Below are 27,627 nucleotides of genomic sequence, written 5' to 3' on the forward strand. Positions count from 1 at the left end.
AAAAAAAGGTCATGTAGTTGTTTTTCATATTTGATTTGATGGGAAATAGCCACCATATCTATGCCAAGAACTAGGTAAAGATGCTTTAGATTCAGAGGGTACACCTGATTGACTTCTGTCATCTTCATTAGACATATTTAATATCTCAATAATGACTGAATACAGATTCATGTTCTTGAAGGGCAATTAGTAATTATCGATAAATAGTATAATACCACTTAAATTGTCATGAGTGCAAGCAGAGGAAAACTTGTTTTTTGATTATCAGTATGCTTACTTAGTGATGAAGTTTACTGCCCTATTCCCTTATGCATCTGATTAACAGAATACAGAATTATATTAATATTCAGCACCAGCTGTAGAAGCTTACAGTTGTTTAAAGTATCAGCCAAAAACAGTAGGTATCAATTTAATTAGTATGGATGAAATTAAATTGTAGTATGCTTATGATAGGAATAGTAAAATTACAAAATGGAAAGAAAATCTGCAAAATTAAATTCAGAAGGGATCAAGCTTTATGTTGCACTTAGTGGCAACGAGAAGGCTGAAGGGGTTCCTCCAGATTAATTGACTCCACGCAAACTGGATGTTCCTCATCCTATTGTGTGTTTTTAGAACTCAGTACAGCTTCAGTTGTGAACCACTAATAGCTTCCAGTGAAAAATATTTCATTCTAACTAGAAGTGTTACGTTTGCATTGTTAAACTGAATTCTTCCATTCATCAGTAAACCAGATTCATAAGGAAGAAAACCTCTGGATTACTCTGTTTGCTTTTTTCCTAGTAGAGGCTCACCTGCTGCAGAACCAGCAGAACAACAGCAGTTGTAGTCTGCCTGCTGTTGAAGTCTAAGACCTTTACTATGACTCTAAGGCAGAGTCTGTGTGTACATTTCTTGGGTTTTGTGGCTGAGAAATACATATATTTATAGCTCATCATTTCCATTTTTAAAGCTGTTTTGTTTTTAGTAATGAAGGTTTTCAATAATTATCTACAAACTTTAATTGAAGCATAAAGAAAGGAAATCTCATTAAGGGAACAGTCTATTTTTCCAGCAGCCTCTTATGTAATTCTAACATTGCTTAAATGAGGAGCCAATTGTACACAGAGAGTGAATTAATATAAACTGTATTCTTTTTTTTACCGGTTTTTGTTTGAATATATTAATTAGTGAGGTTGAGACTTGGGACTTGCAAAATTTGGCAAGACTAGGCTGGCAGAAGACAGGAGAAAGAAGTTGGAAGGAAAGCTTAAGAGCAAGACAACATCAAAACAAAAGACTTGTTTGAAAGAGAAGCAAGGAATTGAGCATAGCAAAAAGCACACTTTTTAGTTATACTAAATTGCTGCCTAGTTATACTGTATTAGATTAAATTATAACAATTGTCAACAATTATTTATTTTTTAATTTTGCTTTAATAAGTAGAAAAATAAAAAGGTTTATTTTCTTAATGATATTTCTAATAATAATATTGTCCAACTGTCTGATAAATTATCAGATATTATTCACTGAAGTAGGACCATACTGTATATTTTCTGTAACAAAACTTTAAATTTCCATGGTGATTTGTGAATATTTGGTACTACTCATTATTTGATTCTATTAAATATCTGTCAAGGAAACATTCTTCATTAAAGTACAGTAATTTTTTTTAATCTTTAAGGAAACTATGAATGTTTAAAAATGAACAATACATCAATGTTCAAACTAGTAAAATAAAATCAGTATCAATGTACTATGTTCTTATTTTGCATTATTATAATCTATTTTATTGTATTTAATTATTGCTGTTACTATAATACTACATTATTATATTTCTATTGTTGAATCTCAGTCTATCATGATTGACATGTAATGTAATTCGAGAAAATGAATAAATGAATAACACTTAATAGGTATGATAATTAACCAGTGATAAGGACAGAGTACTTGAAGGATCTCTGGAAGAATCCACTTTTCTGTCATTTCCAGGAGGACATCAAAGAAGACCAATTTAGCTTCATCGGAGGTTGTTCCAGAGAATTGGTACTATGATATAAAACAGCACTTTCTGGCCTCAGCCTCCCTTACCTCACAACATGGGGCACCACTAGCAGCTTTTTTAAAGATAGTCTCCTCAGACAGGTCAACTCTGGTTGGAGTGGGCAATCTTGGTGCCAATCACATAAAAGCTTTCTACGTCAACTTAGTACTTTCAGTAATGCAGGAACAGTAGAGTCATGGAAATAAGCATAATCACAGTAGCCAGGCTGCTGCAATTTCTGGGAGCTTTTCAAAAGCAACCACATGTAGAGTGCATTACAGAAGACCAGTTGAGGCAAAAAGAGGCAAGAGTTACTGTAGCAAGATCCTCCCTATTCCAGGCATATGAGTAGCTGAGCAAGACAGCCTTCTTTGGCCACCCAGCAATAGGCATGCACATAGTAGGAAAACTCTTGTGGAATGGACTTGCTCTTCCTCAGCATCAAGACCATCTCTTGAAGAGATAATGAAGAACCAACAGAGAACAGTCACAAACAAACAGCAACTCCATATTGCATTCCATTTAAGCTGTGGTAACACAGTGGTTAGAGTGCAGTACTACAGGCTAACTCTGTCCACTGCAGGAGTTCAATCCTAACTGGTTCAAGGGTTCACTAAGCCTAATATCTTCCAAGGTCAGTAAAATGAAGATCTGGATTGTTGGAGGCAATATGTTGACATTTGTAAGCCACTCAGAAAGTGCCGTAAAACACTATATAATGGTATATAAGTCTAAGTGCTATTGCTGTCTTTAGTTCAACTTCAGCTTGTTTTCCAAACTGCCAAATGATCTCTCCTATTGGTTTCAAATGGATACTAAATGATAGAGAGAGATGACTGATCCCTGCAGTACCACGCAAAGGAGTAGGTCACCTGTCGTCATTATACTTCCAGACCACTTTCCCCTGTCTACCCTGAGGTAGGAGTGGAAATACTGAAAGCAGTGCCTTCAGCAGTCCCCACCTCCTTCCAAGCAGTGCAAGAGTGTACGGTGGTATCCAGAGTCACTTGGAAATCTTAATAGATTTGAGCTGGGATAATAATTAATCCAGTCTCTGTCCCATCCAACTGCTCCAGTCTCTAGTAGACTGAGCAACTGAAACCTGCCGAATACTCATCCATCTTCCCTCTAAAGGATTGGAACCTAGTCAATAGTTTTCCAAACATTGCTGAATCCAAGAGCGCCCCTTTTTAAAAGGAAATGTCTCATGCCTTCTTCATGATTGCTAGCATCCTCCCCTGCCAAACAGAAGAGTCTAGCTGATGATACACACTTTTCTCTGTATATGGCTGGGGAGATACAGGTTCAAGTACATTAGCAGCCATGGAGAGAGTCTGTCTCTCCCCCCCCTACCAAATGTGGCTGATGTTGTGGAATGAAAACAGAGGATGATACAGGATAAAAAAACCAGAAAGATGCTGCAAGCTCCTACTGAAAAAGATGAAATATGAAAGTAACAAAAACTGTTAGTAACAGGGCTTGATGAAAGGACTTGGGGAAAACTATGGCATCCTGAAGACAGCATCACTTTTTTGCAGCCCTGACAACCATGGCAGAACAATAAGCCAGCAAACAAATTGGCACCTTGAAATTCCACCTCAGATAAAGAGAAGAACCTGGGATCACTCATTAAGTGCTTCGAACAGATGCTCCCCAGAGGAGACTGTAAGACAGCAGTCTCCTTTCAATGGGTTCTTAATTGCTCTAGGAGCTGAGAGAAAGTCAATTTTGCCTCAAGACATACTAATTCAGTGCTCAAGCAAACACTGAATTTGCCCACTTCCTCTGCTTAATCACTTCAGGAAACTACTTGTTAACAGCTTTTTGGAATTAAAAGCTTTTACAACAGACAGTTTTCATCACACTGAGTGATTCTTCTGTCCTTGAGAAAAGAAGATATATGTAGGTTTAAGAACTTTAAAACATTTTTTTCACTCTGAAATAAACAGCAAAGGGGTAGTAAACAACTTTGAAAAGTTTTAAATGGACAAAGGGGACAGATGGATTGGAAATAAGATTTAGAAACTAATTATAAGAATCCTTCCTTGTGGGTTGTTAAAATTCTATTAAAAATATATGAAGATTTTGAACCTAAGGAACCCTCCTGTGAGAAAATGTTGTGGATTTAAAAAAAAACATGATATGAGGAGGCTTGAAGTCTGGAGAGCTAGAAGGCAATCAGAAGCTGGTGGAGACCTATCATTAAAGGAGAAGAGACATATTAGAGAATGGAGAAAAGTATTTTGACTTTGGAAGAATTCAAGGATATTTAGCATCCATGTACTTAAAGAAATCTCTAAAAATTCTCTGCTATTATTATAACAATGAATTTAAAAGAGTTAGAAGACAAGTAACAACTGAGAACCAGGCTGCTTTGGCTATAGATTTAAAAATGACAAATACATGAATGATATGGGAAAAGATGTACCCAAGACTTACAAATGAAACTGGCTGATTGCTTAGTAATTAAAAGGGATATACCAATAATACATCAGAAGAGCGACTTGAACAACTTTCATATCTTGGTCTTGCAAAGGTGTGCTTATACTAATGAAAGAGTTGCTGAGAAAAGGCAGAAATAAAAAGAAATAAGCTTTTGGGTCACTATTTAAAGGGAATAAGCATCAAGAAACTTTCAAAGTAAAAAGAAGGAATATAAAATTGCCTTACAGGTAGTTCCTTGACTTAGATAATTTAATAATCATTTGAAGTTATGATGGCACTTGAAAAAATCACGAGTCTTCACATTTATGACTGTTGCAGCATCCCTGCAGTCAAATGATCAAAATTCAACTAGCTTGACAACTAGGATGTATTTATGACAGTTGCAATATCCTGTGGTCACATGATCACCATTTATGATTTTTCCAGCTGGCTTCCAACAAGCAAAGTCCATGGGGGAAATTAGATTCATTTAACAACTGTCTGATTCACTTAATCACCATGGTAATTTGCTTAACAACCAGGCAAAAAGTTGTAAAATCGGTTTTTTAATCTTTGTATTTTTAAGCTTTAATTTAAAAATATTTAAAGAGAGTCCTTGATGATGGAAATTATGCCTTTCAGGGTCATGGACTGCAAAATACTTGTTGCACGTTCTGTTCCAGTGTTTATCTGTGCTGTATTTTACTCTGTAATTGTATCATAAAGGATATCTGTAGATGGAAAGAATGTGTTCATGTGCTGTTCTAACTCTTTTTCTACAGGTGAAATTTTTTTTGATATTGACAGTGGCCGGTATGTTCCCCCTCCACTCCCCACCCACTGAGCATTACACAATTGTCTTCAACACTTTCGTCATGATGCAAACTGTTCCATGAATCAATGCTCGCAAAAATTCATGGGGAAAGAAACGTATTTGACGCCATCATTCAGGAATCCAATTTTCCTGTACAGTGTGCTAGGGAACCTTTGTTGCCCAGGGTAAATGAAATGGGCTTGGGTGGGATGCAGGAAAGGAGAGAGTGTGAAATGAAATGTTGTCTGTCATTCCTCCCACTAAACATACTCTAAATTGTAATGTTTACTGAATGTCATGGCAACTTTATACAAGGGCTGGTTGGGGGAATCCGGGAGGTGAAGTCTACACATTTTAAAGTTGCCAAGGTTGAGAAACACTGACTTACAGTGTATGTCTTGGAAAGGCTGCATTTTGGTGGTTTTCTGAAATAATCAGGATGTGGGGGGGGCAGTCTAGCATGTTTCTAAACAAGTGGCAGCAGGACTGATAAGATTCATCCCTTTGGGGTAATAGAAAGGCTAATCCTCATGAAAAGAACTTTCTCTTTGCATCTTATTGGATGACCAAAACTGTTAACTACTCCACTTATGTGTAAGAAGAATATACAAGTGTCTTGGTTATGTTTCCTCTTGAAAGGCTGGATCAAATTACTGGGCTGGTATGAGGGGAAAAAACAAAGCAGAAAGGAAAAGGAAACTTTAAAAAAATCTTAAGATCAGGGGAATGGGAAAATTTGTTCTTATCTGGAACCCAATATTGATTCCCCTCCCCCTTTTTCCCTTTTCTTTCATGGCTATGGTAACAATAATCACAGTAAGTTTGGATCAAAAATACAGTAGAATTCATTTGGTTTATCAGAACTGGCCTTATTCATTCTCTACTGGAAGCCATTACAGTAAATTGCCTGAGTGGATCTGCCACTTCCACTTTCATGTTTAGTTTGGATGTGAAAGACACTAATTCTCTTGTTGACCACAGATTGATCAATTTTATAATGCCATCCTAAGTTTGCTTCTTAGGATGCAGCTTCTGATACATAGCAATATAGCTAAATGTTCTTATAGCAATATTCCTATAAGATGAACTTCCAATTTATAACTTGGCGTGTCCTGAATTTTCTAACAGTTTTGCTTCTTGTTTATTTGTTATTACTTAACCTGTTAGTGTATTGCATTTTTTTTTCTTACATGACAAAGGATTTATTTCGGAGCTCTGTGATTTGGACAAACCTCCATCCCACTAGATGGTAGCAGTTATTAAAAGAAGTCTGTCTGTCAACAAATACAGTCCAAAAATTATCTCATGTCTAAGAATGTACATTTATGTACCCTTTCCTCTCATAACCTCATTGAAGTTGCGAATTGCAGCCATCTTTCACATCTTTTAGGTCAGGAGTGTAAAACTGGATTTCTTGAGGGATGGATCAGCATTGTAGTGTCAGTCCACGGGCCGGCCGGGAGGTGGAAAATGGGACAGACCACAATTGGGATGGACTCCTCCTGCAGCACTCTGCCAGCCAAAACAGGGTACCTTGTTTTGGCCTGGACAGCCTTTTGCAGCATTCTGCTGCCTAAAATGGGCATGCAGCTCCCCATGCCCCATTTTCACTAGCAGAGGCACCAACGGGTTCATTCTTTGCTATTTCCAAGCCAACCCTGCAGGCCAGATCTAATCACCCCGCAGGCCTAATCCGGCCTGCAGCCTTTGAGTTTTGACACCCCTACTTTACTGCTTTACATTAACAATATTGCCTGAAGGCTTGCAATTTTTTAGAGTCAGCAGGCTTATAATGCAGATGTTTTCTTTCATTTCAATTCCTTTTCCATAAATAGGTTCCACCATTCACCCACTAGAATTATGAGTATGCGTTTCAGCTTACTGCTTGGATCATGGTTTAGTCTTCCCATTGTTCTCTTTTTACCCAATATTTCAGATTATTATTGTGGAGTTTGGTGGTAAACCATTTAGGTTGCTCTGGACTTACCTTGAGTCAGTGGTTTTGGGTGTATTTTCATTGGTGTAGGAGAGCTGCTTTGGGGACAGGTAAGAAAATGAATATTCCACATTTATTTAAATAACTACTGTAGTTTGTTCCTGCATATTGTTTAGTTATGTGTTAATTGTTGCCAATCTCATTTCTCTGCAAAAATACAAAAAGGATTTTTACTTTTCGGTAAGTAACAATATTATCAACTAAGTTGCCAACATAACCAAATTCAATGTGAGATTGTAACATTTTATTTTTCATTTACTCATAATTTTCTATACCTTTTTTATATTAAAATACAAATTTTAATGTTTTGTGGCATATTTTTTAAAGTTGAGAAGTATATCATAGAATTAGGTGATGTATAAAAGTGGAAGGATAAGCTGTTCCAAGTTATCTGTTACTTACAAGATAAATTGGGGTCACTTTGTATAAATATGTGAATTGATTCATATCCTCAAATATTCCAATTGAATCACTATGGGGAGTTTTTCAATTGAGAATAAATTCACCAGTAATTCTGGAAAGTCATATGCCATTAGATTCTCAATAAGAAAGCATGGTTTGCTTTTATTCATCACCCCTATGCTTCCATCATTTCTCTTGAGGAAAAAATATTGTTTTTCTTCTAAGCCTGTACGTTTGTATTTCTTTTGAAGTTGAAATCCTTTACAGAAACAATATACATGGAACAGCCTTCTAGCCAGTTTCAAAGATGTTACAAATGTGTTTGCTATTTCGTGGGACACTTGAGACCCTAAAGGAGTCCAAAAGGCAGACTAGAAATGATTTAGAAAGTATTTTTTTTTTTTAAAAAAAATCAATCAAATTGAGGATGGCAAGTTGCAAATGCAGAGAACTGTTGAGAATCATCATCTGACTAGATATTCAGGCTTATGAACAATACAGTCAAAGCCGCCACAGAAGAGTTCAGAAGAATTAATCCTGAGCATTCCATTTCTATAGTTGATCAGCAGTGTTCCAACAAATCAACTGAAGTTCCTGAAAGAGGCTGGTCACGGGATTACCAAAGAAGATATTGCAGAAGAAGAGTTGAATGAAGGCGTAGATGAAATTGACCATGGTGAAATGGAGCTTCGGCGTGGGACAGATCCTGTGGTTCCGTGGTCTGAACAGAATACAGACTCAGGTATGGCACAATTTTTTGTCTCCCTTATGCAGTGCAGCTTGCAGTAGTGCTGTTGCTTTGCTTTAAGTGAGACCAGTCTAAGGGACACACTTTGGAAGAATATGACATCCCTGTTGCTGAAGCAATTGAGATCTATTAGCCATATGGTTCAAACTAGCAGCATTTGTGCAACTGGAGTTAACTGGGTGCATTCAGCTGAGGACTGCTTCTAGGACTCTGTCCTTGCATTGGAGGAAGTTCTCCCTAAAACCTGCCTCACAACAGATCTATTCCAAGAGATAAGCAAGGGTACGTAGTCATGCTAGTTTTTATGAGATGCTAATGCAAGGCTGACAGTAAAGACAATATGCCACTTAGAATTTTTTTTTTTTTGCTCAGCCATTATCCAGCCTTCAAATTTTAGAAAGGAAGGTGGTGTTCCTGTTTCTGCCTACCAAAGGATGTTCTAGGACTACATAGTTCCGCTATGTAAATTAAGCTATGTTCTCCTATTCTCCACCTAGAGAGATTACTGGTATAATAAACAAAAAGAAGCATGGGAAAGAGAGCAATTTTAGGATTGAGATGCATTGAGTTTTATAACTAGAAATCCCAAAAGCTAAATTAACGTTATCTTCTCCTTGATAAATTATAATTTGTTGCACAGTCATTATTATTATTATTATTATTATTATTATTATTATTATTATTATGTTAATCTTGGTGAGCTTCACAGCCTTTGGGCTGGTTGGTAGCTCAACAGCTCGAGTCCTAACCAAGCACCTAGGAACTGTTAAGGTAACGTCGGAGGATATAAGCTGTCCCAAGTAGGGTGGTTTTTTGTAGAATCAGAATGTTCAACTCTGATAAATGTAAAATTTCCAAATAGCGAGGTAGCCATTATTATTATTATTATTATTATTATTATATTATTATTATTATTATTATTAGTGAAAGCTTCCCCACTCCAAATGATTCTAAAGAGAATATGCCATTCATTACTGTAGGTCACTGTTTCTCACTTGTGGCAACTTTAAGATACATGGACTTCCACTCCCAGAATTCTCTATGATTGGCTAGGGAGTTGAAGTCCATACATCTTAAGGTTGCCATGGTTGAGAAATACTCCTGTAGGAGTTTATTTCCAGAGTAGAAAATGAGGTCCTAAAAGAAGGAATATTGTCTTAAAGGTACTTATGCCTGGGAATTTTAATGTATGTCATCTTGAAAATGGGTCTTTGTACAATGCATTGATTAAAATAAAACAAAATGTACGATTATGGGTACAAATGAAAAGCAAAAGATGTATTTGAGGGCAATGAATCCACTGAAAATATCTTAGGCTGCATGTGTTTACTGAACTCTGGTACTGTCTTTTATTAGCAAGGCAAAGTCACATTTGCATGTCACTCTCTGCCTGAGATATGCCACAGGGGTAGTTGTGAGACCTGAAGTGCACAAAATGCTTTCAAGAGCAGAACAACAGAATGCTTGAACACATAGCTTGGTTTAGTACGTTAAGCTGATTTGCTCAAAATCTTTGGAAGGAGAACCATTCAGAAGTATATACCCTCCTCTTTCTATTCCAGACTCACCTGTGGATGGTAGGTACAAATAGATATAAATCGGAATTTATAAAACTGAGTTAGTTTCTTATGATGGTGGTATAAAAAATGCAGGGGGGGAGGAGAAACCCTATCAAGCTAATAAGGAGGAAGAAAGGGTGACCCTGTCCACTTTGTGAAAGAATCAGTCCATTGATGGACCTTTCCATAGCCACTGACTTAAAAAACACTGCCAGCTATGCTAAATACTAAAAATTACACATCTTGGGGGGTGGTTGTGGTTGTGGTGATTGTTATTAATAATACAGCATGCAAATCAGTCTTGAATCTGAAAAACAAAGCTTACAGAATTGCAGTTTTCCCAAAATAGTTTACATTTATCTTTCTCTCTCTCATCCTCCCCAAGAAATATAGCTGGGATTCTTTTTTTTACTGTTTACATGATTGAATTACAGAATGCACTATGTTTTTCCCTCCTTACTTTCCAATCGAAACAAAACCGTTTGCTAGTAACCTAGAACACCAGGGGTTGTATCAAGACAGCAGCATTCTATGCCTGCATTTGCCAAATCTGGAATAATAAGGTGGAAAAAAAAACTTCTACTATGAAACCCCTGCATGCTTATATGTATTTGCTGCTTTGGGATGACTTGGTCAGCTGCAATTAATTCTGCTTGGTTACTATATTACTCATTTCCTAACATTAGTTAAAAAGAAATGTCTCACGATGATTCCAGAGTTTGTACGTTAGAGATAAACTTAGCACACACCACTTTTCTATTGCTTGTTTTGAGCTGACATTGATATCTTTTAAGAACATTTGCATTAGAACAAACATTTGGAAATGTGTTATTTCACTGATGTTTCTAGATGTGCATGCTGCATTTTTGCATCATACAGCACTTTGCTTACATGCACATTTTCTCCACGACGCACTGTACTTGCAGAGTACCTTTATTTCAAGTTCTTTTGCCCTGCTGCTTCACTCTGCGTAATAATTCTGTAGGCACATGTATGTAGTTACATTCTCTTAAAAGCCTAAATGTATTCCTAGGGTTTTTTACAGAAATAAGATGAGCAATCGCAGAAATGTTTCTCCCCCCCCCCCCAAAAAAAATCATATTCACATATACAAACAGCTAGACTCAAGTAGACAGCAGGTTGAATTGGGAATCGGAAGGAAAAAAAAGACTGGAATCTCTTTGCTTAACCGCTTTCCCTTTAGATTAACTGCTGAAACTGTGTGGGATGTACTGGGTTTCTCCATTTTCCCCTTCCACTTTTGTTCCTTATGGTATGTATCTGTATCCTTTGTCTGTCAGCTTCCCCTTCCATTATCCTATTTCATTTTCCTCTTTTGATTGTGGGACAAAGATATCTCACTCTCTGATTCTTTGCAGATGGACGTAGTTTACACATTCCAGACCGGCGCCTCCTCTTTACAGGGAGCCCTCAGGAGACAGCCTTCCATCGTGAGCCAACACCACGATGTAAAAAATGTTTCTAGCCAACCCATGTAGCTCTTTCCTCCGTCAATTCCACTCCCACCACTTCTGCTGCTGCTGCTGCTGCTGCATCTCCTCCTGCGGGCAGTGAGTGATAGTCTATTCAATGCAGACTTCCTAATAACACCAAAGGCACTCGCACAAAGCTAACCAAGCCTGTTCTTTTTCCCTTTCTTTTAACCTATAATTGGACTCATGGTTCTTATCTTGAGAATTGGGAGGAAGTACGGGGGGGACGGGACAATTTTCTTTCTATTTCTCTGTGTGTGTTTAACTTTTTTTTAAAAAAAATCTTGCATCCTTAACATTGTTTTAAAATTCCTTTTCGTTCTTTCTCTGCCTTTTGTCCTTCCCTATTGCAACTCTTTTCCTTCCTGCAGGACTGAATTAGAATTCCCATATTCCCTGTAGGAATTTTTAAAAGCCTGATGTCTTTCTTAGAGGTAAAGATGGAACATATAATAAAGGGAATAACCACCACAGATTTGAAAATATGAAAACAAAGGCGTGCAATAGCAGGCTTAGCTTTTTGGTATTCATATTATTCCATAATGGGAAGCAAGTTTGCCACTGAAGAAGCGTCTTCTGCATGTTTTACTAACTTAACATTTACCCTTTCTGAACTCTCTGGAAATTATTTCTGAATAAATGTGCAACATAACATTTTCTGAAAGCTTTATCTTACACCCCTAAAAGCCATTGGACATTTCCTTACACCTTAAACTCCCCTTCAACGCAAGCATCTCAACCATAACTAGGTGGAGAAAAAAAGTATATGCCACAAAGCAGATAACATTTGTGTAGAATTTTTTAACAAATTGATTTAGCTAAAACACTGAATTTATCACATGATTTATGCCATTTAATTTTTTTTGTTTTCTAGTTTGGGGTGTATTGATTATTTATAAAACTTTCTGTATACCATCTCAAGATCACCATTTTTACATTCAGTTTCTAGTTTTACGTTCTCGACAGAGCCATATGATGAATTTCTACATTTTGTTTTTGTGCTTCTACATAATTAAGCAGTTTAATGGTCCAGAAATTAAAATTTCTATGTATTGAAGCAGTAATTATTTGTCCAAGAAAAGATGGGAGGCCTACAACATGTCTTGCAAAATAATACTTGTAAAAAAGATTTTACAATTTTTCCCATTTTAATTAAGTGCTGCTTTGTATGTCTTCATAGAACTGGCAGTCAGTTGTGTTTTGCTATTCAACCAATAGTATTCTTTCTTTCTCCACAAAAAAACAAGTATTAAGAACAAGTATTGCATCTATGGTCATACATTTTTCCACTGTTTTTTTTAAATTCTGTTCAGTATGTGTTTTCCAATGCAACATGCATTCGTTTACCTCACTTTTCTTAAGAATTCAAGGGAATTTTTAAAAATGATTTATATCATGCATTTAATGTATATTCCTATTTTTCATTTGTATGCAAGTATTATTTCTGGAGGAGCACACCCCTGCCATTGTTTCTCTGATTGTGCCTCCAAAGAAAGAAGTAATTTATTAAAAATTATATATTCATTTTTAAATTTATGCACCACATTTAAGGAACCGCACATATTTTTATGACTCATAGAAGCATTAATTTGTGTCTCAAGAAGAAATCTTATTTAAATGGGAATATAATTTCCCACTACATACTAATTATGTCAAATACTATGTTTTTTCTCTTTATGCACTGTCTATGCAGTTGTCTCAATCTTTTTTGCTGCCCTTACAAAGATACCTGTCCATGCCTCCTTCATCTGTCTGCCCCTCCTTCCTTCCTTCTCTCTTCTACAGTCCTTAAAAACAATTGCAGTGTACTCGAAGGATGACTTAGAAAAACAGTAAATTGCAATAGGGAGTACATCTTGCTCATGGCAGTTTATAATTAAGGATCATTTTCTGATAAGTTTCTGAAGGAACTAATGTCCTTAGATTTTCAGAGGAGAACTAAATAGCCTATGGCCTATTCAGGGGTGGGTTCCTGCCAGTTCTAACCTCTTCTATAGAAGAGGTTCCACAAATCTACAGTGCCATTTAGAACCGGTTCCAGCTCCCTCCCCCCGCCGTCCGAACATCATCAAGATGAAGAACGAGAGGAGGAATTCTGGGAGTTGAAGTCCACAAGTCTTAGACCTGTCAAGTTTGAACACCCTTTGGGTTTTTTCTAAAGGGTTAGGGGTACAAGAGTCTTGTAACTTGACAGCTTTAAGACTTGCATGCTTCAAATGCCAGTTTCTGAGCCAACATTTGGTTGCTAAGCAAGAGCGTTGTTAAGTGAGTTTCACCACAATTTGGCCACGGCCACCCAGTCACATGGCTGACAAGCTACTCCCACCCGGTCACATGTCCAGCAAGCCACTCCCACCCGGTCACATGGCCGGCAAGTCACTCCCACAAAGCAGGTCACACCTACAGAAGAGGTTCTAAAATTTTTGAAACCCACCACTGGGCCTATTCCACTCAAAAGAAATGGAAAATGCATCTGTTTTTATTTTCTGTCTACTAATGAAACAGACATGAGCAGATAGTTGTGGAAACTAATGTATACTTTTTTTCCTTTTGATGAGGGATCAGACGTGTTGAAAAGTACAAGTCTCTTTTTCAGAAACTTTATTATTTGGAAGACTCTTTTGAGGATATGAATAATTGAAGACATGCTTTATTTCTTCTTTACCTATAGTATGTTTGGTCTTGACACAAATGATGTAGATTTCTAAAAACTGTGTACTATTTCAGTGCCCTAAGATATCATTAATAACATGAAGCAGTGTAGGTGGCCTACTCATGCTCCACTCTTTCAAATTTTATCCCATAGGGAGAAGAAGAAGGGAAAGATGCTTGGCATGACTGATGATGTAAGGGCAGATCTTTGTAGGAGTCAGGTGTAGTGCTTCAGTAGAAAAACAAGAGGTTGTATGACCCTTTCCTCCTGCCATCAGTTACCTCAGGTGGGGAAGTCTCAGTGCCTGAGTTCTCTCATAACTAAGTGGGCCCATCTGAGTAGATTCCACTGAGACTAGGAAAGCTCTGGTGATCCCCTTGAATAGTACTTTTTTTTTCAAATTCTTTATCTTCATGGGACCCTTTTCATATAGTCTCCCCCAAAATAACCAGTAAACATTGCACTTGCCATGGAATCCCAGAAGTAGTTTAAGTATATTCCGTATTTTTGGAGTATAAGACGCACCTTTCCTCCCCCTAAAAGAGCGTGGAAATGTTGGTGTGTCTTATACATTGAATACAGCCATTTTTGGCCTCCTGAAGCCCTGCCCCGCATCCCATTTTTGTGAAAAAATGGGAAAAAACAGACCATTTTTCACCAAAACGGGGGTGTTTTTGCTTTCCCCCACCCCTCAGAAGCAGTCTGCAGGCTTCAGCAGGTCTGGAGGAAGGGACAAATACCCCCATTTTGGTGAAAAACAGCGTTTTTTTGCCTTACCTCAGCCCTGCTGAAGCCTGCAGAGTGCTCCTGGGGGCCGGGGAAGACAAAAACTTTTTTTCTTCCTTACCTCTTCGAATCTTGGTGCGTCTTATACATCTTATAGTCCAAAAAATACAGTATTCAATCAATCAGTCAATCAATTTCTATAGTCACCTATCTCAGTCAATGACTCTAAGCAGTTTGCAATATGTTATCATTTAGGGAAGGTTTTTTTAGTATTTCAGAAGATTTAAATTTTATTGAAAGTGAGTTTCATAGAAGCTTTTGTTCCTTTGTAACTTCTCAGGCTTTTCAAAGGATCTCCCAACTCTTTGGGATAAATATTTGCAATATTTTCAATTCTCCTAATTGAAACAAACAAAACCATCCAGTCTATTGGCAATTGAATTGACTGATTGAGAATAAAAACGGTTGCCTAAAAGCAAAACTGTTATATGAATTAACACCTATAAGTAACTTAGCTTTTCTACTTCTGTTGAACCCATTCACTAGTTTGGAATCAACATAGAGAAAATATGCCTGAGGGGGGGGGAAGTGGGGGGGAAACCTTTTATAGATGACTATGGATCCTGATCTCGATTAAAGATATTGTAGAGTTACGGTAGCAGGCAATATATTCAGATTCAAGTAGGATACCGTAGTCTCATGGTATTTGTTGGTGTCTTCTAAAAGGGCTATGCTGTTTTCTAATCTCTTGCAGTATTTATATAAGGTGAGAAAAATACACTAAGGAGGCAATGCTGGGCCTTCTCCAAAGATATTTACTCAAAACAATCTTTTCATGGGCATCAGAATAAATCTGACATTTTCCAATAATCTTTATTGGGGAAAATCCCATGAGATAGGTTGGGCAGAGAGAGTGTTTCCCAAATCACCCAGTGCTGCTCAAGACCAAATTCAGTACCTCAACCATCCTACTTTATTGGCTTTCAAGACCCTTATGTGTGTATGAGTAGAAAAATGCTTACATGATTTCCTCTCATCTGTAATCCTGATTCAGATTGGAGAGAGCTGAACATTCAAATTACCTTTAAAAAAAGCCAACAGGTGAAAAGGGGCTCCAGAGGCCCTCCAGAAGCCCAAAACGAGCCCGTTTCCAGAAGGCCCGTTTTTCACCCTCCAGAGGCTCCGGAGGCTTCCCTGAGTCTCCAAGAGGGCCAAAAGCAGGCCTGTTTTCGAACTTCTGGCAGGCCTGTGTTTCACCCTCCGGAGGCTTCCCTGAGCCTTCAGGAGGGCAAAACAGACTCCCATGGGCTCCAGAGGCCAGAAACAGGCCTGTTTTTGCATTTCTGAAACTTCCAGTAGGCCCGTTTTTTGCTCTCCAGAGGCTTCTCCAAGCCTCCAGGAGGGTGAAAACAGCCTCCTCCGGAGGCCAGAAAGAGGCCCACTTTTGGACTTCTGGGAGGCCTGTTGTTTGCCCTCCCAGAGCCTCCGCCCTGCACTTACCTAGTATGATGAACAGGCCACGTGGAGACTCCGGGGAGGCGAGGAGTGGGTGGGGCCAGCCAGTCCTTGCAATAATCGGTTCTGTGAATAGGATGAAAAACTAACATCTGGTTCACCCAAACGGGTGCGAACCAGCTGAATCCCTCCCCTGTCCTTAAGGCCTGAGTATTTGAAATACTGCTTGTACTGTTTCAGTAGAAACCTGTCTATCATAAAGATGCCCAGGGAGGTTCCTTCTAAATATGCCTCTGCTGGCAGAGGTCTATTCATCTGGCATGCTCTTAGACAGCACAAGCCATTCTTGGAAGTTGTGTTTGTTCTCTTTCTTTATAAGACTATTCAAAATGCCTATTTCATCCACTCTTTTTTATAAAACTTATTTTAATTTGCATTTTATTAGTAGCTGTTTCAGATGCTCAAAACAAGATTAGGAAGCTGGAGAATGAAGAAATAAACAACAGAGAAGCACCCTGCTGGAGGGATTCTCCTCCCCCACCCCCTTTATTTTCTTTCTGCACTGTAATTGCATTCCCTCCAAGATTTTTGTCATAATCACAGTGCTTTAAATCTGGCTGGTAGACAAGAGAGCTGCAGAAAGAAAGCAGTGGATAGAACAGGCCTTAAGCATTGTCCTATCACCAGCAGCTTTACGCCATCATGTGTTACTGGAAGTTGCTTTCTGGTATCATTGTTTCAGAGAAGCGTTAAGAACTAATATCATGTTTCCCCGAAAATAAGACCCCTGAAATAAGCGCTTGGCCTTATTTTCAGGACAGTCTTATTATTTTTGAGGTGCAGGAGACGGCAAGTGTGGTCACCTCATGACTGCTGCTGTGTTGCAATATTTTTGGGGAGGGCTTATTTTTGGGGAGGGCTTATTTTAGTGCATGCGCTCAAAAGCCCAATTGGGTTTGTTATTCGGGGAGGGCTTATTTCAGGGAAACAAGGTATAAGTCATCCCAGTAAATGTAGCAAGAGGGGGGGAAATCCCATTGTGTTCCTTTAAAATACCATTTTCAAAATACTGTGGAGTTCTTTAAATAAATCTTTATGTTATACTATTGAAAATATTGAGCAAATTTGTTCCCACCCACCTATCTACTTCTGAGAACTGAAGAGGGATTTTAGGTGTTGCTACTATGTATTTATTGTTAGGAATAATTGGATATAAAATAGGTTTTTTTTCCTATAGATATGCTTGAACAGTTATTTGAATTTGAGATTCATTACACCATTTTGTTTATTTTAGCTCATCAGTGCATAAAATGTGGATTGTATTAAGATGCACTATTTTAATTTGCTTTGGGGATATGTTTTGCATAGAAGTCTCAGTGGAATGCTGATAGTATTGCCTATATTTAATGTATGTACGTATGTGCTTAATATGAACAATAGCAAGCTTTGATCATCATGTTTGATACGTTGATTTGTTTGAGCATCATTTTCGCAGCAACATGATTCATCTCGCAGAGGGAAGATGTCTGAATCCCAATTTCAATAATGCTTTTTTGGTATGCATATATGATTTATATTATTTCTGTGACCGAAGAAACTGTGATCAGAAGAAGGAATGAAAGGACAGAAATGTCTTAAGTCTGAGTCAGACACTATCAAAATAACCAAAGAATTACTAAGACCATGGGATTTTGTGACCTCATTTATTTCTATCTTCCCTAAATCTCAGCTGCTAGAAACTCAACCCTGAGGGCATGAGTTGCCTTACTCTTACCTTTGAACATTACTGTCACAAGCTAAGAGAAGTGATGGGCTCTTTCCCAGAGCAGCAGTGAGTGCTAGACATCCCCGTTGAATAAGCTGTGTATTAACTGCTCTTGGAAATGAGTGCCAGTTTCCAAACACAAGAGCGCCTAGCCTGGGTTCCAGTTTAATAGCCTCCTTACTACTGCATGCTCACTGATATGTTCATCATTCTGCTTGGATTTGCTATGGTACACGGTCTTGACCATTTTTGTGTGCAACACATTTCAGCCAATTAAATCTTTATAAGTTTGGGAATTTAAAAACCACCATCTTTTGCCACCCCAATTTTGCCTTGAAGCAAATCTGCACTTTGAGAATGTGTATGTTTTAATTGCTTTTGAGCTGCTCCATATGGATAGTTTTGTTGAAAGACAACTGTGCTTTAAATGTCCTTGCATTTCAAAATTACTGTTAGAAATGTGACATGTCTTTTCTTGCAGCTCCTGAAGCCTTCTCATAGTTGGTTGCCCCATCACATGTACAGTGCCTGACTTTCATATTGATATTTCTTTTTGTTCAAAACAATTATTGCGGCTTCTGTTGATTTCGTTATATTTATTACACTCTTCCTCCCCCTGAAATCCTTAAAGACTGCCTCTTGCTATCACTCACTTTTGTGTTTGCTTGTTTTTATTTTCATCCCTCATCCTCCTGTGGTATAGATCAAGGTGGTGAATGCGTTCCGTAGCTCCTTGTATGAAGGCCTCCAGAAACCCGAATCCAGAAGCTCCATTCATAACTTCATGACTCATCCAGAGTTCATCCACGAGGAAGACGAGCCTCAGACCCCATTCCTCGATGGCACTGATGAAGACTTGGAAGCTGAAGAACTTAAAAAGCAAAGTGAAGAGAGCCCAGGGGAGTCCTCACCCCTCAACACAAATAACAATGCAATGGACAGCAATATAGCTGAGGACACCATGCCAGAGCCAGAAAGCCCTTTACACAGCTTGGAAACATCAGTTTGATCTCTGAACTTTGACCTTCCTGCTTCCCCTTTCTCTAGGCAACATAGGCACCAATATCTGACTATACACTGCAGCTACTTTGGCCAATTTCCTCTCCATCCTCTTTATGATTTCTTGGCTGCAGAAATCATGGTATCACCTGGGTAGAGTTGTATTTTCAACAAATTGCTTGGCAGAGGTGCCTCCCTCATGAAAGAAATCACCAGTGTGATCATCATCTTCTCAAATTGGGTATCACATGTCTGTAGTAGTAAATTTTTCTCCTTGCTCAAGTTATATGCTTAAATAGAGAAGCTCTAGATACCCTTTAAAAGTTTGGTGTATAGCATCTATGGCACAGTTGCAAGATATTTTCTTAATTTTGTTAATAGAATCAGAATCCTAGATGCTTTTATATGTCCTTGGGAAGATGACAATGAGTGTCATAGGAATGTTGTTAAAGGTGGGGGGGTTTAATCTGAGTAAGTTAGATGTGAACCCAGTCTTACACAGAGCAAGCTGGGGAAGATCTAGTATCCATTCTTATACTATTTTGCTTTTATTATCTCTTTGTTTCCAGGGTAGTATCAGTCACAAAAGATAAGGAGGAATATATAGACAGTCTTAAAATATATATTTTTAAAAAGGAATAAAGCTAATCATAAGGAGATACAACAGTGTCGTATATCATGAGAGAATTAAATGTTAAGGGATTTGGTTTTTAATGAAAAATTACTTTTTATGATTTCAGATCAAAATATTTTGGAATTATATATTAGCCGAGATACGTTTATGTACTACATTTTATTTGTTTAATTGGAATTTCATCATTCTGAACATCAGGTGAATATGTCATCAGTATGGTGAACATCTCAACCCCTCTGATTCCAAACAAGATGGAACAAGTATTGGCTTGTTACTTCTGCCTAATTTTTATTTGGATTATTAGAAGCATCCAGTTCTTTGGAGAGTGCAAGCTATAAATGCCAGCTCTAATAAGAGTCTGTCAGTTCTTACCCTTTTTTAATGCATTTTGAATGATGAAGAGTGAAAAAGTACAGGAAAATGTCTTGGCTACAAATACCTACACAGAATGTTTGTGTGTATGGAAAATGTAAATGAATCAGTTCTGTACATTTGGGACATACTGTGTAGTATTGGGGCACAAAGCACTTTCCTTAATTGATAAGAATAAGATTCTCCCCGTTTCTTGTTAAACATGCTTGCTGGTCTTATCTTGATACAGTTACAATATTGAGATGCTGGTCTGGTGGGAGGTCACTATTTCACCCTTACAAACCATAGCCATATGGGCAGTGAATAGGATGTCCTGCTGAAACTGCTTGTATCGAATTTCTGCACGAGTAGTGGGGCATCTAACCAAACATGCACTAATCTAGTCCCTTATGTTAGTTCACAGTGCTTTTTTGGAAAGTACTACCTGGAAGCAAAAAGAACCTAACTGTTCCTACTTCTTTTGAAAGTTTTATTGTCTGATCATCTTCCCAGGATTCAAATGTATGCAATTTTTTGCTGGAATTGGGTTTTTTTTCAAACTGCTTTTCCCTTTCCCTTTGGAAGAATGCACAGCAGAAACTCCTGTGCCTTGTCTAAGCACTTCCCAAAGCACTGCCTGTCATATTTGAGTCCAGTACTTTGCCAAGAGAGAAGTGTTCCTTAAGCAAACACAAAACGAACCAAGAAGGAAAGTCCCTTGATTTCGACCCTTTAAGCCCAAATCCTTCTAGCTGTTTGATTGGTCATTGAATTTCATCCTGAGCTCAAAGTAGACTGATGAAGATTCTTTTTCCATAGCTGTTCTTTTCCAGGGTTGCTGTAAAGAGGACTTGTATGCTGGGCTCAGCAAACTGCCATTATCTGGGGAAAACGTTCCACCCTCTGAATTGCAACTAAGGCCCTAAGTCATTCTCACCCCTCCTTCCAGATACATCATTTCATTCCTTTCATCTGAACTATATAGATTGGGAGGACTTAGGGGTGGGGGGAGCTCTGTTTCTTGTTGTGCAACCTATCAGATAAGGGGAAGGGCGCCCCATTTCATTTCATTCTGTTCAAAATATTGCAATGCTTCGAGGTCATTTTTCTATTTTAACTACTTGCAAAAAACAAAAGGGGGTTTAGGCACCTGTATGAATATTTGTGAATTATTTGGGGGAGGGATTACTGATTTTATTTTATGTTTGGATGATTTTTTTAATTCAAACAGTTTTTTTGAAGACGAAGAAACTCACTCCAACTATCTGTAATTGACAGATTGCAGTGAGCTATCTGGCCTACATTTTTACCCATTTTTTTCCTTTTTTCTGTCTAGTTTCCTCAGGGGACAGAGGATAATTATATAAATATTATGCAAAAAATATATAGTTTTCTTTAGATCAGAAACGTATATTTTTAAGTCAGCCATATGTATTTTGTTTAAAAGAAACAAAGCTGTGAGTTACGTAACTGCAGTGGAATGTAGTCACATGGCTGGCAGTGGAAAATGAATGTTTGGTCAGACTCTTGTCAGCTTCCTTTCTCTGAACAGCCATCTTGTAATAAAGTCAGTTGTGTTATACAAAACTGTTTTTTATATAAATTATGTTGATATGGAAATTTGCTTAAAGTATAAGCGTTTTACCGTGCATACATTTTTAAATGTAAAATAGTTAAGTTTTTCCTAATTTAGTTTTGGTTATAAAATTGGCTGAAGTTATTCAAGAGCTGTAGAATATGCCGCCACAAGAGAGGACTTAAAATGAAAGCAAGGAGTCCACTTTGCAAATTTATGGATGCGCAAACTCGCCCATTGGCCACCTTGCTGGTTCCGTTAATACTTTTGATCCTCTGCCTAAGGAAAAAGAGGGATTTCTTTTCAATTAAATCCTTCCTTATGTCAAAATAGTTGAACAGTTCTGTCCAAAGTTGACTGCATCAGCCATCTGAGAAAAGGCAAGTAAACCCAGTTCAGCAAAGATCAGCTCTTCAGTACAAAGTGCACACTTTATTTTATGTTATGTTGTGTTATTTTATTTTTACCCTATGCAGCATTCTTCTGGATGTAGCTAGCATCCAAATAAAGTGGTTCCTGCGAACAACTCCATTTATCAGTATAGTCTATCCTTGCTGGGTGGTGGTAGGTTATAATTTCTTACAACAGAAAGTATGCCGTTAGAAACAAAACTATATTTGCAGGAAGCAAATGATAATGGGAGGGAGAAATAATTCATGATTGTGCCATGCCAGATGGAAGATGAAGTAGTATCCTCTTGTGCACATTATTATGCTTGGGATGTTTTATTTTTTAAAGAAATGAACTGGGCCCTAGAGCAGTTTTTCATCTGTTTCTTAATATAATCTTTTTGTTAAACAAATTGGCACATTGGTACCAAAGACATTACATTATTTCCTACGTGCAGTGAAAAATATCCATTTTCAGGAGTTAAAACTGTGCAATTGGTTCTTTTTATTCTATAGCACAGGGATCTAGTTTAATTTTTTAAGTTTTGTGCAATACGTTTTAGGAAAATATTATTTAAAAAGGCATTTCTAAGAGGAAAACAAATCTAATTGTAATTTTAGCCATGGGCAATCTAAATGAAGATTTATACCATAACCCACCTTTTTTTGGTAATATTTGAGCAGTAGTATAAAACACATTCATGTAGCTTTTGATCTAAGGACCGACACAAACACCCATTATAACCAGGCTGCAAGCAAATCCACTAAAGATCTCCAATAATTTCAATTCAATGACCGCATATTTAATTTTTAATGGATCAGTATTTGCTGAGCACTCCTAGTTCAGCATTTGTTTTCTGACCCACCATAGTTCTTGATGAGATTACAATAATTGTTGGGATGGTTATAACCCTAAGAACAGGCACAGCTTTAAAATGTACAGGAAGACAATTACAGCTTCTAGATATGTCATGGAAATCTTTTATGAATAAGCTTCACCAGACTCTATAACTCTTTACGAAGGTCTTGATGAAGGATTCATGGACATCTAGTTCTACCACTAAAGAGAGGAAATAAATAGAACTCTCAGTTCAGTCCATGATGCTTTTAGAATTGCTTCAATATTAAAAGTGATATAGCTGCACACTAATACTCTATTCTACTTAACTTTTTGTTGTGCTTTGTAGCTGCCGATATTCCTAGTAACCAAAAACAAAAGGAGTCCAGTCTACAGATTCATGTGCCCTTTAAACCCATGGCTAAGACTACTTGTTCAGGTTTTTTTCTGCCCATAAATAAATACATATATAGTATTAACATAAGTACTGTATATGTGTTTATTTAAATCTCTTGAAAAGCATGCAGATAAGAATTTTAAGTTTCCCCTTTTTCAATAACTAGTATAATAAGCAATGGTATTTTTGTATTAAAAAAAGAAAAAGACAAAACAAAAGACTGAATATTATATGGTATGCATGACAAAATGGTTCTTAAAAAGTGTGGTTTCAAAGCAATATGTACCCTGGTGTGTTTGCCATATTCTAGAGTCTAGCTTAAAGTGCACCTGATCTGTAATAGCATTTTGATATTATTTAATCTCTGTGTAAAATGTTTTGCATGTATTTATATGGTTCTTGGGATTTTTTTTTCTTTTTAGTTGTTCGGTAAAGAATAAAGAGAGGGATGGGGTTGGCATGATTGACAAAGCTTTTTCTGTAACATTTGAAACTTTAAGTATAGATAATGCTCTGATTGGAAACAGTGCAAGGAAATTAAGCTAATATGTAAGGTGCAACAGAAAGGAAAAGGGTTTGGAACTAATAAAGCTTGTTTTGCTGTTAAGCAGAATCAGTGCACAAGTGCATTGAGAGAATAAACTGTGCCCACATGTAATCGTGATGTCTTCAATATGTGTTCCATCAGTTTATAAAGTCACTGATCATCTACTGAAGCTGCAATAGTATGAATTATTATAAAATGTTAGCTTGGACCAAATTCATAGTGTGAAAATTATACATTTTTAAAAGGTGACATGATTTTTTTAAAAAAAAAACCCATCTAAAATCGTTAATTGCACAAAATAGTATGTGTCAGTTTTGCTATCTCTTGCGTAAGGTCCAGAAAAAGCTACCAAATTCTAGCCAAGGCTAAGTATCTATGCCAATGACACATGCAAAAATCCAAATGAATATTTTAAACTGGAAAAGGCAGAATGCTTTGCAATTTTAAATTTAAATTAAAAATATTGCCAGTTCATACTTTTAGCATGAATTCTTTCCATGGCTGAACTTCTTGTTTCTGGCAATATATTATGTGAATATATAACATTATCATATCCAGAATGGGTATAGATGATTAAAAAGAATTACTTAGTGAACATTGTCATGGTTTTTACTGTCCTGATGCACAATATGGTTACATTGAGACAAAGCTTCAATGTGATATTTTCTAAAAGAGTAATGTTTATATGAGATCTTCATATTTTGAATAGAAAGTTCTTTAGAAAAAGCCCTCATTCAATGGAAAAACCCTTGATCAAGCATCCTTAATGGGAAGGACTTGAAGCTGTGTTATAGGAAAACTGGAGATAAGCTTTGGTTAGGAATTCACTCCAGTTCAGTAGTGTAGTTCTGCAGGAGAAGCAGCTAAATATAAGGCCATCCTTTAAAGCATAATTAAAATAATTAAAATGTTACGGATAATAATGAGGAAGGACATAAAAAATAAAGACAGAATTCAGTGTATGTAAAAAGAGAGAAATTCTACTTGGAGGAGCAGCATATATGAGAAAGTTAAGATTCAGTGAGCTTGTTACTACGGTAGTAACCCCTAACCCATCCTCATCAGTATTTTGTCCACATTGATTGCATATTAGAAACTTCTTTTATTTTTTAAAATTGGGAAGTCTCATTCAAATAGAGGACCGGTTATGATTTTTTTTAAAAAAACAGACAAAAATAGTACAAATAGTCACAATAGCAATCTAGCCAGGGAATCTGAGAGCCTTTAAAAGTTGAACAACAGTTACTGCTTTTGTACTGAATATGGGAAATCATAATATTTCCGAGAATTTAGTAGTTCTTGTCTCACAAAGTTTTGTGTTGTTTTATTTAAATGTGTATGTGGGAAAAACATTTGCCAAGGTAGGTTCATCAGGTTTTTTTTTAAAGAAAAGTCTTCAACATGCTGTACATTTTGGAAAGCAAAATTGGGATAAATAATTCAGCATACCATTTGCTTCCTGAAACCACACACTTAGGTGTATGAGCTTAAATATGCTGCTTTCAGTAGAATCTTGTGTGATTTGGCTGGTTTGGTTTGGTTTGAGAGGTTTAGGATGCCCCTTAAACCAAAGCAGCATGATTAAAAACACAACCAGTCAAATGAATCAGATAACATAACACAGAAGTCTGCTCTCTTTGAAACTAGGAAAGCAATTTCTAAATAGGGCAAAATATTTATAGAAATTGCTAAAGTTTCTAGTGATTTCCAGAGGATCCTGAGTTTCTTCCCATACATGTTATCCATTTCTGAAAAACTCTGAATAAAACTAAATACAGCATGACATATAAATGTCACTAAAGTTATCTTTACTTCCAAAATAACCCAGTAAATTTAAACATGATGTAGTTATTCAAACTGGCTGCATTGCTATGCATTCCTAGGTGTCTTTTCTATGCTGCCACATACGAAACCAAATTAAAATTCACGTGACAGTCATCTGTTATCTGTAGTGAACATGTTCTGTGGTTATTCGTTTCTATGTCATTGGTGCTCTTTTCTTTTACATGCCATAGTTTTATCAGATGTGAAAGCTGCCATTTTTGTGCCTTCCAACCAGCCCACCGCTGCCTAGGTAAGCTGCTGATCTGTCTTCTGCAGATTTCATAACACTACCTATTTGCAATTACTGTTACTTGAATTGCACGATTAAAAAAAAAAAATCAAGATATTGGTGTCCCAACCAATCCTAGGAATACCATATTTGGACTCAGATTTCTGAGAGAGGGAAAGAAATAGATGTATTCTTGAATAACACTATATGGATAAATGGATATATACTAATCAACCTCTTAAGTTTTACATGTTTGGTAGCATTACAGATACAATTTTGCTTCTTTACCGTTCTCAACAAATACGGAGGTTTTCTGCATTATCAGAGCCTTCTATATCAGAAGAGGCACTCTGAATTACTATTCTGAAGAAATCAGATTTCTAAGAAGAGCCTCTTAGAGTTAGCATAAGCAATTTCTATCAAATGGATGAGAGGCTGATCATGATTGGAAGGGCAGAGCTACTTCTCATCCCATCCTGCCTTGTCTAGATGTCATGTATTCCCAAATGCCTGAAAAGGGCCATTGAAAGATAAAGTATATGCAGACAGGTCACAAATAGACATCTATTTTAAAAGAATAACAAAGTTGGAAGATACCTTGGAGGTCTTCTAGCCAACTCCCTGTTCAAATAAGAGACCCTGTACCATTTCAGACAAATGACTGTCCAATCTCTTCTTAAAAACCTCCAGTGATGGACCACTCATAACTTCTAGAAGCAAGCCATTCCACTGGTTAATTGTTCTATCAGAAAATTTCTCCTTATTTCTAAGTTTCACTCCTTGATTAATTTCCATCATGCCTCTAATACTCTAAAATATTAATGTGGAAGAGGTTATGTGTTTTTTAAAACTTTGTGAGTTGGTATTGAAAAACAGCAAAATGCAGGAGTGAAAGAAGAGATCTGAGGAGATAGTAAGTAAATATCCAAATCATATTAGATGCCAATGTATGTTTTTTGAGTTAATTGGTTTCAGCAGACAAAACTAAACATAGATCCAATTAAGTAAAACTGCAATATCTTCACTGTTGCAGAATCATTTCTCATCCTTTGAGAAAACAAAATAATTTCTTGTTTATTTTTTGGCTAATTTGTTAGCTGCTTTTGGGCCTTGCCATTAGCTAAACTCAACTTTTCAACCTGTTTCATTGATTAGCTGATGTAAATTTTTAGAAAATGGTATTGTAATGCCTTGTTCAGGCTATTAATTTGCCTACTTTTAAACAAAAATTGGACCAAGCAGATTGTTGCACTGCCTCAATTTGTGACATAAATAATTACAAATAAAGTGAAACTGAGCAAAGCCTCAATAGATATCAGTGCCAAGTATTTGCTGCCTCTGTCCTTGATGTCTGTCATTGTCATTTGGCCCTTCACAGTGTATCACTGGCAAATCCAGACTGAACTTGTGAGGCCATCCATTTCTGGGCAAGCATTTTTTTAATATGGTAAATAAAAAGAAACAAAAAATGAAGCCCATTTCTTTCTGACTTCCTGGTATGTTCCTGGTTTCTGGATGTATCCAACGCTGCTCTGGTGGCTGATTCTTCTCCTTAATTCTTTGTTCCAAAAATGTGCGTATTTGTGGTTCAGTTTGGGATGTGGAGTCTCATTCCAAATTGCAGGATAGTGCTATGTGTATCTAGTGTGTCCTTTCACCATGTTTTTCCCTTAACCTAGTTTTCTTTAGACTTCAGCTGGCTCCACTTACTAGATGGGCTCGTAAGGAATCCCTTTTAAATTGGATTGTTTATCTTTCATGCTAAAAGGCAAGAAAAGATTCTTT

General features: G+C 37.1%; 1 protein-coding gene across 1 annotated transcript in view; it reads left to right on the forward strand.

The window, feature by feature from the left end:
• Positions 1-23,767, forward strand: part of ATP2B4 (ATPase plasma membrane Ca2+ transporting 4) — a 158,807-nt gene extending 135,040 nt beyond the window's left edge. The window contains 12 exon segments of the mRNA XM_032218925.1: positions 5,230-5,267; positions 5,269-5,331; positions 5,333-5,392; positions 5,394-5,440; positions 7,194-7,230; positions 7,232-7,267; positions 7,269-7,307; positions 8,218-8,355; positions 8,357-8,401; positions 11,346-11,444; positions 16,568-16,582; positions 18,762-23,767. Of these exon segments, the coding sequence (XP_032074816.1) occupies positions 5,230-5,267; positions 5,269-5,331; positions 5,333-5,392; positions 5,394-5,440; positions 7,194-7,230; positions 7,232-7,267; positions 7,269-7,307; positions 8,218-8,355; positions 8,357-8,401; positions 11,346-11,444; positions 16,568-16,582; positions 18,762-19,067 (923 nt within the window). The 3' untranslated portion in view covers positions 19,068-23,767.
• The last annotated feature ends 3,860 nt before the right edge of the window (positions 23,768-27,627 follow it).

Source organism: Thamnophis elegans, chromosome 5 (genome assembly GCF_009769535.1).
Source record: "Thamnophis elegans isolate rThaEle1 chromosome 5, rThaEle1.pri, whole genome shotgun sequence".
Lineage (NCBI taxonomy): Eukaryota > Metazoa > Chordata > Lepidosauria > Squamata > Colubridae > Thamnophis > Thamnophis elegans.